Below are 13,433 nucleotides of genomic sequence, written 5' to 3' on the forward strand. Positions count from 1 at the left end.
GAAAGCAGGAAGGCGGCTGCAGGCCGAGGGGAGAAGGGAAGGGGGCTTGTTCTTCAGTGGGTGTGGAGCTTCAGTCTGGCTAGAGGAAGGGCTCTGAAGAAAGACGGGACAGACGCTGGGGATGGCCACGCACCAGTATGGATGTTATGTAACGCCACCAAACTGTACCCTTAAAAATGGAATGGTTGAGGTGGCGGTTTTTATGTTAGGTATATTTTACCGTAATACAAAAAAAAAAAATGGGAAAAAAACATAATGTCGTAATCTGGGAGTTGTTTGCAATATTGTAGTGTTATATGTAAAAAAGAACAAGGGAAAATTTCATATGCAATATGATTGAAACTATATTATAATAGGGATCATTTTTTTAAAGCGAAAACTAGAGGGGGAAATAAATACACCAGATATTAACTGTGGTTGTGCTTGATGAAAAAAACAAAAGCAAGTGATTTTTCCCCAAGTTTTTGTATTTTCAAACAGTATTCAATGAGCAACTGTGGCTTTCATAATGGACCCCCTCCCCTATAGACTTTTTTGTGTGTTTTGTTACATTCCTAAAGCAGCCTCTATTTTGTGCTTGTTTTGCAGGTGGAGGATGCAATGCTGATGTTTGATAAGACCACCAACAGGCACAGAGGTAAGACCCCCAGTTTACAAAGATCGCCCCTCCACTTCTTCTCACTCCAGTCCCACAGGCAAAGGATGCAGTAAATATCCCGAAGTCGAGCAGGGGGAGCTGAGCCTCTGTTGAAACTCTGTTGTACAGCCACAATAGCATAAAGAATCCAGTTACGGAACAGTTCAAAAACCCATTTCCTCTTGGCTTGGGGACTGTCACTGAACTATGCAGCCACACCCAAAATAGTTCAGACATACCTTTCTAATCCCAGCTTGCTTAGTCCTTGCTAGACCTCGGCATTAAGTGATCCAAGTGGAAATTATTCACAGCAATTACTCGATTGAGTTTCCAATTTGCATTGGAGGACGTGGTTTAGAAGCACACTGTCAATCTAAGGAGCCAAAAGAGAAAGAAAAGGCTTGTAGGTTTACACGACACATGAAGCCATCACAGACTAGGAAATGCCCTTTTGTGCCTCTGGAATGTTTCGAGTGCATCTGCTCTTGCATTTGCTCTGTGGTCTACTGTCCCATCCATATTTTAGAAAATGAGTCTCAGCTTGGGGTCTGTGAACCCTTGAAATGACACTCATACAATGTTTTATGTTCGCGCTTTTCTTGGGAAAGCATCGCTAGCTTTGAACAGAGTCTCAAAGGGGTCTCTAACCTCCCTTTCCCTGGCCTCCCCCCTCCCCCAAAGAACATGTTAAAATGACAGCTTTAAACAGAAAATTGTCCTAGAAAATCTGCCCCAGAGGAAGTAGGGTCAAAGGAGCCTGTTCCCCGGAAGCTCCTGGTTTCCGGGGTTCTTATTAATGGACATTAATGAGCGGGGGCATTAATGAGCAGGGCTTCCAAAGCCAGTGTGGCAGGAAGCAGTGTTCTGGAGACGTGCCTTAGTGAGCAGTGTCTCCTTGCCACTTGGATTGCGTTTAGATGTTTCTTGCGTTGTTTACATTCGTGCTGTCACCTGTGATTAGAAGCAGTTACCCAGCGCTGACTGTCTGTCTCCTGTTTGAGCCAGCAGGCTGACTTAAAAGTGTGGGAATCACGCTGCCGGGGTGGGAGGAGGGGGGTGGCGTCCTGAGTGTAGCTGGTAGTCGGCTTCTCATTCATCACTTACCGTGTCCTCAAGAGGGACAAAGGAAAATTGGGCAGAAGACCGGTGTGGATGGTGTACCTGTTGAGAAGGGCTGGGAGGGGGTGGAGGGTGAGGAGGAAAGCGAGGCAAGGAGGGAAGAGAAGAGCTTGCGGTGTAGAGCTGCTGCCTTTGTCCTGCGTGGCACAGGAGTGAGAGCCGAGAGAGGGACGGTGGTGAGCGACTCACTTTTCCTGAATCATGGCCCTCATGACACCTGTCGTTCATGGCTTCCATGTCACTGTCTTATCACATCATCACAGCAGCCTCAGGAGAGTGGTTGTAACTTTGGGAAAGTCACTTAACTCCTGGAGGCCTCAGTCTATTCATCTGTAAAATGGGGATGATATTATCATTGGGTTGGCCAAAAAGTCTGTTTAGTTTCTCCCATAATGAAGGACACATTTTTCATTTTCACCAAGAACTTAATTGATTTGGATATTTTGAGCATGGCAACCAAATCTTTTTCTGCATTTCAGCTTTATTTTTTAAATAACAAAGCATAATATTACACTTCCTTGAAATAATAAAGTACAATATGTCCAAAATGTTGCATATTTTCTTCCATCTTCAATGTTAAAGTAGCTGCACAAAAAATTCACCAATTTTGGTAAGTTTCTTTTTTAACACATGCTGATATGACATCTGTCACAATACAGTCTGACAAAATTGTTTTGAGTGAAGTCAAAGACAACTAAGCACTACTAGAGCCATCTTATGGGAAAAAAAACCAAATGACCTCTTTGGCCAACCCAGTACTTCCTATAGGATTGTTTATCTTCAACTATATGTGAATGTTAGTTTTTCTTATTACATCATCACCATCATCTCCATTTTGTCGATGCGATCACCCAAGCTCAGAAGGGTAACTGCTACACCTAAATTCAGAGCAGGTACTCAAACCTAGGAGCACTGATTTCAGACTCTGCTCCTTCCCCAGTGTCTGCACAAGGGGGTGGGTTTGTTAAGAATGTTGCTGCGTGTTCGTTTTCAGGGCGGGCAAGGGCCCCCTGAGCAGGGCCCTGGTTGTGAGAATGTGTAGCCCCGGAAGCTTCATGAGAGCCTCTAGGCAGCATTGTTGCCATTGTCTTTTGAATATCAGTGAATGAAAAGGTGTTTTTAATCTCCTGCTCTGTGTCAGGCCCTGGGCTGGAGGAGATGATAAGTGATCTCATTTAACCCTTGCAACTCTGTAGGGAGAGAGGTTGGTTGCCTAAGGGACCTGAGAGGGCCACCGACTCTCAAGTGGCTAGTATCCGACAGAGGTGGATTCGCACTCAGGACATCAGGCTCCCCGGTGCCAGGGAAAGTTCTGCCTTATTTCTAACCCAGTTGCCTCCTGCTGTGGGTGGAGCCTATTCCCTTTTGCCAGAGGCGCTGGGTGCAGAGATGGGGAGACAGTCCCTCTGTGACTGGGTGGGGGGAGCGTTTCCTATTGTGAGGTCTGGGCCACCACCCAGGGTCGTCCTCGCTCACCCTCCCCAAGCCAGGACTTCTGGTGGGCGTGCGCAGGCAGGTGCGTGGGCAGAGGCCGAAGTGCATGCGTGGTCCTGCCTCAGCCAAGCAGGGCCCGCCCTGGCCTCCTTCTGCCCTGTGGAGTTTCAAATTCCTGTGGTAGATGCAAGACCCCTTCCATGATTTATGGAGCCAGAACAAGATGACAGGCAGGGTGTCTTACTCAGCAGCTGCTAAGAATTTCAAGATGACAGCAGAGCATTCAACCCAAAGCAGAGCCCTTCTGACTGCACAGGCTGCCCACCCACGAAGTGGCCCGAGTGGGTGCCGCTGATGAGGGCCCAGCCTGGTGTTGCTACGGTGGGAGAAGGGGGGGACAGGAGGGGAGGTGTGTCTAGATGTTTGAACAGGGAGAACCTCACTGCCGCCTCCCTTCCCTCCTGTACAGAAACCCGCTCCCCAGCGCCTCTGCGCGGGTGGGAGCTTTGGCCCGGGCACCTTTGCCAGCCCCTCTCCCCAGCTGAGGAGGAATTTCTCTTTGATCTGGGTGCTAGCACTGGGGTAATACTTCAGTGACTCAGAGCAGTTAGGGGAGGGGAGAGTGTTTTTACAAAAGAACGTATCACAACAGAAGCACAAATCACATGTGGAGCAAGTGGGCCCCGCATCCCTGGCCTGACAGAATGTGCATTTGGAATCGGGTGATAAGCCCAAGGAAATAAAATCCTCCCACAGCCACCTTGTCCCATCCTTCCTTCACCTCCTCAGCTCCCTGTTTGCCATTATCTTATCACAAGGAAAATGCTTCAGCAGCAGAAGCTGAGGACACCTCTCGGGCCGGCGCTGCCTCTGGCTGGCTCCTGCAGGAGCCCCGACCACTGACCTGTCCCTGTCGTCACAGCTCTTGCTCAGCACTCATCAAACTTCTCACCCAGACCCACTGCGCAGCCCGGGGTCTTGCCTGGTCCTTAACCCCAGGTGTTTGAAAGCCACCTATGTGCCCCCGGAGCCGTGACAGCTGCCGTGCGGGGAAAACTACCTGGGACTGGGCCTGGCCTTGTGAGGGCTCAGTCGGCCAGGCTCGGGGGACCCACGCAGGCCACACTCGCCATCATGAGACAGACATCAGGGCAGAATTTTCTTGCACTCCTTACCCCACAGCGGCCACCTCCTGCCTCTGTTCCCTGTTGTCCTTTAGGGACAAGAATGGCACTCCGTTACATCTGCACGGCTGTTTGCTCCGGTCCCCAGAAGCCCTAGCTTGTGTCTCTTCCCACACTGCATCTGCACTTGGCCTTGCCGGCACCAAGGGGAGGGATTCAGGGGACAGAAGACAGTGAGCCCTCCCAGGGTGTGTGGCCTCTGACCTGCAAGCAGGAGGTCGATCAGCAGTTGACTCACCCAGAAGTATGGGCTCTTCCTCCTCAGAGGGACAGGCTTGCAGCCCCCACTGCCCCTCGGTGTCTAGTGGGGATACTTCCCCTGACCTCTCCGAACACCTCAGGCCCCTGTCCTGGAACGTATGGGAACCGGGGCCAGTGAGCCCCAGGGTCTGAGAGAGTGTCCGAGATTAATGCCTTTTTCCGTGTTTGTTTTCTTAACTAGGGGGAGGAGGTGAGCAGGTGGGCTGGGTCCCCCTAGACGAGGAATGGCATGTGGGAGTGTCCCTGAGGAGGACCGAGCAGGCAGAGGGCGAAGGCCACCTGTGTTGCAGAATTCTGAAGTCGGGGCCGCCCCCAGTTTGGGGCAGAGGACCAGCCTTTATTCCTGTCTGGTGAGCAGTCACTGGACGCAGACCACCCCGGGTTGCTGCTGTGACCCTGGGCTTATACTGAGGAAATCCTGGAGGGGCTGACCGCTGAGGCCATGCTCAGCAGCAGTGCCAGCGGGTCCCGAAGGGGAGCATCTGGGTGTCCCATAACGGCACACACCGCGGCGGTGGTGGTTCTGTGTTAACTGCAGCACCTGCACGCCCGGCAGAAGCAGCCAGCACTGCCTGAGCACTTCCGTACCGAGTAGTTAGCACAGTGCCCGCACATGGTATTAAATCTTCATGACAGAAGGTCACAGGGGAACCCAGCTGCTCTGAGTCCCACTCTGCTCGGACGTGGGCCCAGCCTGTTTGACCCAGAGCCCCTGCTGGTAGCGAACACCATGCCAGGCAGCCATTTGAAGCAGGGGAGTTGCTGGTTTTAGGGCCTAAGCACCTCCTCTTTATTAGTCCCTTTCCACACCTACCCTTCTTGGCAGGCTGCAGTGCACCTCCATTTCCAGATGGAGAAACTGGGGCACATAGAGTTTTGGAATCCCGCACAGCAGGTTCTCATAGCCAGGTGGGAGCTGAGTTACTGGAGGAAGCCGGGGGCCTTCCTTGGCCCCGCCTATCACTTCATTTTCTGGCCTGCCACGGGATTATTTGTCCCCAAGGGGAGGGAGAGCAGTAGCTTTCTAGTTTTCTCAGAGTCATTTCATTTGCTCTCTAAAAGTTATTAGAGGTGGTCCCAAAAATAAAAATTGGGCTGATTGTCAAAGGACTTAACCATTGGAGAAAAGTTTGCTGCTGTAACCTTGCAAAACTCAGATAAGATCTTGAATTCAGCATTAGGTATTGATCCCAGAGCGGGGCTGGGCGGTGGGGGGGGAGCTGGGAGGGAAGAAGCCACAAGGTGCTGTCCTTTCTGATTTGCTCTTGGCTCTTCAGTTGGCAGAGGCTGAGCGCCAGAGGGAGGGAGCCACGTGGTCCTGCTGTCTCTCCCCTCTCTCCCCACATCAGCCCTGTTTGAGAAAGTGGAATGTGGGGAAGCTGGTTGCTGAAATACATCCCACACTCACCTCCTTGTGGAGGAAGGGAGCCCCTCCGTGACCATCATTCCAGAGGAGCCTTAGCTGTCCCTCCCCTTGACCTCAGGGCTCAAGGTTCATGGATCCTGCACTGCTGGGTCCCTCCATGACTGGCCCATCAGGGGAGACCTGGGTGGTCGGGGCCCAATGGAAAATGAGCATGGTGTCTTTGAAGCTTATCGGGGCCTGGTGAGGGTCAGCTGGAGAGGGAGTGGTGTCTGGCAGAGTACAGAGGAGACGCGGAGCCTCTCACTCCCTGCGGCTTCCATTACCCAGCAGGCCTGTTTGCTCCAGAGGCAAAGGAACAGGATACACTGAGAGAAAAATAAAGATCAGTGTGATGGATGACTCTTCTCCCAACTGTTCGCAGTCGCTTATTAAGTGCCATGCTAATGGCTTTGGAGAGGAACAGCAGCACAGTCCCCGGCCCCCCAGCAGGGCCCCTCGCTGTACTGACCTCAGCCCCAGAGTGGTTCTGCGAAGTGCAGGCAGTCCTTCCCGGGGTGGCTGGAAATGCCCTCGGCGGACCCATGTGGCCAGAGGGAGGAGCTACCTGCAGCCTTCACCGCACGGGGGCCAGTGGGACTGAGCTCGGCTTTTCCCGTGAACTTCCTACAACCTCTCTGCCCCGAAAACCAGCGGGCTGGAGTTTCAGGCCTCCGTAATTTGTATAGCCAGTTTATCTGTTAAAACGGTGCCAGTAAGATGGAGCCGAAACTGTGATAGAAGATAATGCTTTTCTAAATTAGAGGGAAAGAGAACCCTTAGTGTCCTGACGACCTGCCAGCCACTCACTGTTGAAATGGACCTCTGAAGCCCGTGCTTCTCTTACATGTACCGAAGTGGTGAATTCACACGGCAGGCATTTACGTGTGCATGTACTGAAGTGGTGAGGTCACACGGCAGTCGTTTGCATGTATCAGTGTCTATTCCTCAAGGTGGGAGAGGCAGCATGTGAAGATAGCTTCACAAAGGCATTAAAAATAAAACAGCATGGCTTCGTGTGCAGGTGTGGGGTGTCAAAGGCAGTGTCCTTGTGGTTTTCCTGACGTGACCCCAGCACTCTGACTGTTTACCTAGGGAGGGGGTTGGACTCCACAACCTGTACGTGTGACTGTGTGTGAAGGAAGAAGTGTGTTTGGCAAAGGGGGGGTCCCCTCTGGGTGGGAAGGGGTGGTTGGGTGGGTGAGTAATCGGGATAAGGGTCTGCACAGTCCTAGCTGGTGAGGACCCTGGTGTGGATGTGACCCGAGGGCATCCTGCAGAATTCTGGAGCCGGCGGCTGGGGTCCGAGCTGGGTCCGCCTGCCGTGGACGGCTGGTGCCCTTCGCATTGTCCCCACCTCTCACATCTGCCTGCTCGCCCCTGTGTGGGTTGCAGGTGGTAGTAGGCACCCATCACCCTCCACCCCAAGTCTGGGATACAGGTCAATGAAGGGGTTTGTTGGAAACCTGTAAACCAGTAGCTGATCACTATTGGTCCTGGTCCCAGTTCTGCCCCTGAATTGGAAGCCCATTGACAAGAGGCTGCTGGTCTGTCACAGACCACTAACACCGACTAAGCATCTTGGCCATACAGAGCTTTCCATTTAGTTCACCGTGTTGTGTGGCTGTCAAGAGGCCATTGGGCTCTTTAATGCATTGAGGTCTAGATCAAGTCAGGTGGTAATCTTATTCGAGGAGTGGGCCATTGTCAGTGTGGGGTAACTGTTTAAGAAAGAGGCTGGTGAAGGTCTCCAGGGCAGGCTCAGAACAGGGTAGAAACCAGTACCACTGAGTCTTCCAGTCCACTTAGCAAAAAGAGACCAGGGCAGAGGGCTGGCAGTGACATGGGTGTCAGTCACTGCCTTGGGGCCCTTGGAGAGATTCCGTTGGAAAGCAGCTATGTGCATGCAGGCTTGAAGCTGGGCGCACTTGAGTCAGAATGAGGAAGACCTGACAGTCCGCAGTGCCATAGACATCAGCCTCTCACCCCTCCACTAGGTTCCCAGAGCCCAAAGTTCTGCGCTTCTGTCCGGGCTCATTCTAAAGCCAGGGCCATATAAGTGGGGTGGGCGTGCTTGTGCGCCCATTATGAGGGGTGCACGCATGCAGGGCTTGCCCAGAGGCCGTGCAACCTTGCCCTGCCCCCGGCCCCCAGCACATGCCCCTTAAGGCCTGGCCTGTCATCTGACCCCTCTCAAGACCTCCCCCAGAGCCCACAAGGCACTGGTAGCCACGGAGGGTGCGGGAGGGGAGGAGGTGAAGAGCCACAGCCCCCACCCTGAGCCGCCTTTCAGAGCCCAGCCCCCAGAGCTGTCTGCACATTTTATTTAGTCGTTAAACAAGCCCCATTAGCCTTCCCAAGAAATTGGTGCAAACATGACCTCGCAAATAACCAATTAAAGGGGCAGGGTTGAAGGGGAATGTGAATTTGAAAACAAGTAGAGGAGGCCATTCAAGATTCCTGTAGATGCCCCAGCCCTGGCAACACTGGTCGGAGACCTTAATTTTATTTCTGACAGGAAAGCTAGGAATGTGCTTTCATTCTTTTTTCCCCCTGAGCTAACTAAACTCCGGAAGCGCCCATTCCGGATCTGTCTCTTGAGATATTAATCAACACAGTAGCTTGGTTTCTGTTCGCCTGCTTTGCTTTGTAGACGGGAATACGAAACCCTTAACTTGCTAGCAGCAAGGCTGGGGACGGATGCCCATGCCAGAGGGGCAGGTGAACACAGGGGGGCTTGGTACCCCAGAGGCTGTGCGTTTTCTTTAGCACAAGTATAAATCTCCAACTTCTTTCCTGTGGAACAAAAGCCCTGGCACCAAAAGGGTGCTGAGCTGATAGGTCCTCCCACCTCCCTCCTGGCTGTGGCCCACAGGAGGAGAAAGGGAGCGAGCCCGGGGTCAGCAACTCCGTTGACCCAGAAACGATTTTTTGTAGAGAGGGACAGCGAGGCTTTTGTTCAGCCCCATTCCCATAGAGGCCAGGCTCTGACTCCCACGACAGGTTTTAAGGTCTCAGTGAGGGAAGACTGGAGGCCTGAAGAGGAAGGAGCCTTTAGCTTGGTGACTTGATTAAAAGCACCCCCTTTCTTGGCATCTCGGTGCTGCGTGGGGCCAGAGTGGGGTGGCCCGGGGACCCAAAAGCCAGGGGCGGCTGCCCCCTGCCGGGGCAGGAGCCTCCCGAGGAGGCCAGGCACCAGCCCCCCCGAAGCTGTATCAGCACGAGGTTCTGGAGAGAGTGTAAGTTTTGGAGAGGGCCATGCTTGGTTTGAAATCCCAGCCTTCCCTGGCAGCCCTGTTCGGCTCACTGTGGAGGTATCACTCCTGCTCTGTAAGAGTTAAGTGAATCCGCTGGGAAAGCGCCCACAGCGAGGGGTCAGAGCCCAATAGTCCTGGTTCTTTCTTCTCCCCCTTAAACGAGACCGTGGGTATTAACCTCTTCCAGCAAGCTAAAATCTGTGCTTGAATTTTTAACACTCTAGTCTTTAAAAATGTTCCCCATCTCCTCAAACACAGAAATACATGCTTGCACGTGCATAGGATATTTCTGAAAGATACCCACAGAACTGGTGACAGCGAGTTACACAGCACAGTAGTTCAGAGCACACGCTCCAGAGCAGAGAGCCGCTGTTTGAGTCTAAGGTCGTGACTTCACAGCTGTGTGACCTTGGCCAGTTACTTTACCTGTCTGTGACGCAAATTTCTCTATAAATAGAACCGATGACATTGGGTTGGCCTGTGGCTGACGTCAGTAATTCAGTGTAACAGTCACTGGCCATGCTAAGTACTCGAACGTGTTCTATGCACATGCACACAGCCTCATAAGTTGCAAACACCCATAAATAAAAAACAGTGTTTGCATCTGGGGAAGAAGATGAAGTGACCAGAGGTGAAGAGGCGGGATAACTTTTTATCGTATACTCATTCACCTTTTGAATTTTTGTACCGTGTGCACTTATTACCTATTCAAACATTTACTTTCTCACTGTAGGCTTTTAAAATCCACTCTGATTTGAATTAGAAATGTAGCGATACAACATGAGGATTTTTTTTAATGTCATCCCATCCCCAACACAGTGACTGTCGTCACTTCTGCCTTGTTTCTGACACTGTGCATGAATATTTTTAAACTGGGTTGTGACTATGGCGTCCAGACGACACACAGTGTCTCCGACTTTGTTGAATGAGGTTGAATTTTTCTGTCCCAACAGGAAGAGGGACTGAGGGGCGGGCTCCAAAATGAGACATGATCCTGAGCAGCCGAGAAACCTGTGCCTCTGAGTCGCCTCTGCCCTTTATTTCCATAAACAGAGAGTCAGAGAGATAGATGAGGGTTTTCTTAGTAGTTTCTGCTCCTCCCAGACAGTGTGCTGTTAATGGACAGACAGACTGCCCCGGGTCTGAAAAGAAACCAGTTTGCTTGAGTTTATTTGAGACCAGAGGGGAGAAAGGTCCAAATGGGGGGACCCTTCCTTCTAGGAGTTCAAAGTGCTTTTTAGTTTAATAAGAAAAAGAGTTAAAAGCATTTTCCTAACCCGGGTTGAATTAATAATCATACGGGGGCCTTACACGATGTGGCGAGTGTGTCCCGTTGTTCACAGCTTCACAGTCAAGGCAAGAACCCCAGTTAGTGAAGCTTGTGAGGTGTGAGGGCCGTGCGACAGACAGGTGAGAGCTTACCCCGCCGGGTTCAAATTTTAGAGCTACTACTACTGAGCTGTGTGACCTCGGGCAAGTTACTAAACTTCTCTCAACCTCAGTTTTCTCATCTGTTAAACGGAGCTAATGTTATCAACCACATGGTCTGTGAGGTTTAAATGAAATAATCTGTGGGGAGCATCCGACGTTTAGGAGACTCTGTAAATTTAGCTTCATTATTATTGTAATGACCACCGTTATGTCACTACCACTAAGAATACTGTTCCTGTCGTTTTGGGGAATGGAGGTTGAGGCCTGCTCATCGGAGAAAATGTTATGCCCTAGACGACTGCTGGCAGACGCTGTCAGGTCCCCCAGATGGGACAGCATTGTGGGTGAATTTTGCCCCCCCCCAAAAAAAAAAGATACCTTGAAGTCCTAACCTCTGGTCTCTCTGAATAGGACCTTATTTGGAAGTAGGTTCTTTGCAAATGTAATGAAGTTAAGATGAAGTCTTACTGGAGTGGTTAACCCAGTGTGACTGGCATCTTTCTCAGAAGAGGGAGGACTTGTGAAGAGAGACACACGGGGAGTGCCGCGTGACCGTGGGGACAGAGGTCGGAGTGATGCAGGCACAGGCTGAGGATGGCCAGCAGCACCGGCAGCTGAGAGAAGGGCACGGGGCGGGTTTTCTCCTAGGACCTTTGAGAGAACGCGGGCCTGCCAACACCTTGGTTTCAGACTTCTGGGCTGTGGGAGAATACACTTCTGTTGTTTGAAGCCCCTCCAGTTTGTGGCATTTGTTACAGCAGCCACAGGAAACGCCACAGAGGGCCACGCAGCGCTGTCTGTCGGACGGGTCCTCCCCGGAGGCCCCCCCACTGGCCTGCAGAGCCTTTTCCTCCCTGCACGTTCCTGTCCACGTCACAGCCGCTCCCTCAGCAAAACCATGTGCCAGAGAAAGTCGAGAAAAGACCTTTCTCCCAGCTGAGAACACAGTCCCCAAATCCTGACATAGGTCACGCCTTGACCAAGTCTGATTTAGCCCACGACCCCGAAATTGACCATAGGATGTTAAAAATACTTTGTGGTCCAGAGACACGTGGAGAATTCTCAGGTTTACATTTTAATTTAGTATTGGATTGGCCAAAAAGTTTGTTTGGTTTTTTCCGTAAGGTGGCTCTGGTAGCGTTTTGTTGTCTTTAACCTTATTTGAAACAGTTATTTTGTTAGATCGTACTGTAACAGCTGCCATATCAGCGTGCATTTAAAAATATATAAAATTAGTGGGGTTTTGTGTGGCCATTTTAATATTGAAGATGGAAGAAAACTTGCAACATTTTCAGCATATACGCTTTACTATTTCAAGGAAGGTAAAAACGCAACTGAAACGCAAAAAGAGATCTGTGTGGAGAAGGTGCCATGACTGATGGAACGTGTCTAAAGTGGTTTGTGAAGTTTCGCGGTGGACAGTTCTCGCTGGACGATGCTCCACGCTTGGTAAACCAGGTGAAGCTGATAGCGATCAAATTAAGACATTGAGAACAATCAGCATTATACCACCTGAGAGCCAACATACTCAAAATATCCAAATTGGTAGTTACTGGTGAAAATGAAGAATGTGTCTTTTATTTTATGGGAAAAAAAAAAAAAACCCTTAAACTGACTTTTTGGCCACACCGGTAGCTTCCAGAGCTTGGTCATTTCTTCATAAGCCAAGGAACAGCGAGTACACTGAGGGGTTGTCCGAGCTCCCAGCTCCAAGAATGCGAACCGTAATCAGTATTTCTGGTTGGTTCCTTCAACTCGGTTGTTTCAGGAACTAAAAATAAGGCCAAAGAAGAGGAAGAAAAGGCAAGAGAAGGAAGTCAGGAGAGCTCACGTGTATGACAACACAAACTTTGCCATCCTCATGTTTCTGCCCCAACTCCCACCCTGGAAAAAAATAAGAAAGAAAACACAGCGAAACCACACTGCGCCTGCCTGACAGACTCCTTGATTTCTTCCTGTTGCCCCAGAAGCCCTTCCAGGCAGGAGCATTTGCCACATTCAATCCTAGACCAAGTTTCTGAGCTAAATTAATGTAGTTGAGGGTTTGCGTGGTAACACCTGCCGTTCTCTGGTCGTCAGCGCCAGTGGGCACAGCAGTAATTAATAGTTGGAGCCCCGTGTGGATGGATGTGCGGCTCTTGACCCCCAGGTTCGGCCGGCACACCCGGTGGCACACACACGAGAAACACTGGCACGATGTCACAGTGATCAAAGCTGTGCGCCTTTGAGCACTCCCTGCGACTGTGAAGTCTCTTCCTCCGCTCGCCTCCCCGTCTTGATAGCAGCAGATAATTGAAAGTGCCTCCCCCTCTCTGGCTGTTTCCAGCGCCGGTGCCTACGTTCCAGCTCCCTAGGCAAAGCTGGCGCCTCTGCGCCAGATCTGCAAAGTACGCAAAGCTGACATCCGATTTATTATCTCAAGGCTGGGCCCGTTCGTGGATGATTCATGACTCTGCTTGCCACTGCCGCTGGAGGTGACATCATCGTTCTCGGCCCAGAATAGACTCAGAAGCAACCGTGGCCCCTGTTCTGCACGTCCCTTGCCAGCCCCAGGCTTCTCCTGTCTCACGCCCAGCTGCTGTGTGTTCACCGAGCAAACGTGTCGGGGGCCCTGCGAGCCCATCACAAGGGTCCCTTTAGCAGGAGGACGTACAGGTGTTGAATGCCGTTGTGGCTGCCCAGTACAGCAGGAAAGGGAACTTCTTCAA

General features: G+C 51.3%; 1 protein-coding gene across 10 annotated transcripts in view; it reads left to right on the plus strand.

Annotated features, from left to right (window-relative positions):
• Window positions 1-13,433, plus strand: part of MSI2 (musashi RNA binding protein 2) — a 367,224-nt gene that overhangs the window by 234,052 nt on the left and 119,739 nt on the right. For all 10 annotated transcript variants that reach the window (XM_037163779.2, XM_037163783.2, XM_037163784.2 and 7 more), the window contains exon 7: window positions 589-637. In XM_037163779.2, coding sequence (XP_037019674.1) covers window positions 589-637 — 49 coding nt within the window. The remainder of the gene's footprint in view (window positions 1-588; window positions 638-13,433) is intronic.

This window comes from Artibeus jamaicensis, unplaced genomic scaffold (genome assembly GCF_021234435.1).
Source record: "Artibeus jamaicensis isolate MK-2021 breed Jamaican fruit bat unplaced genomic scaffold, CSHL_Jam_final contig_1998, whole genome shotgun sequence".
Lineage (NCBI taxonomy): Eukaryota > Metazoa > Chordata > Mammalia > Chiroptera > Phyllostomidae > Artibeus > Artibeus jamaicensis.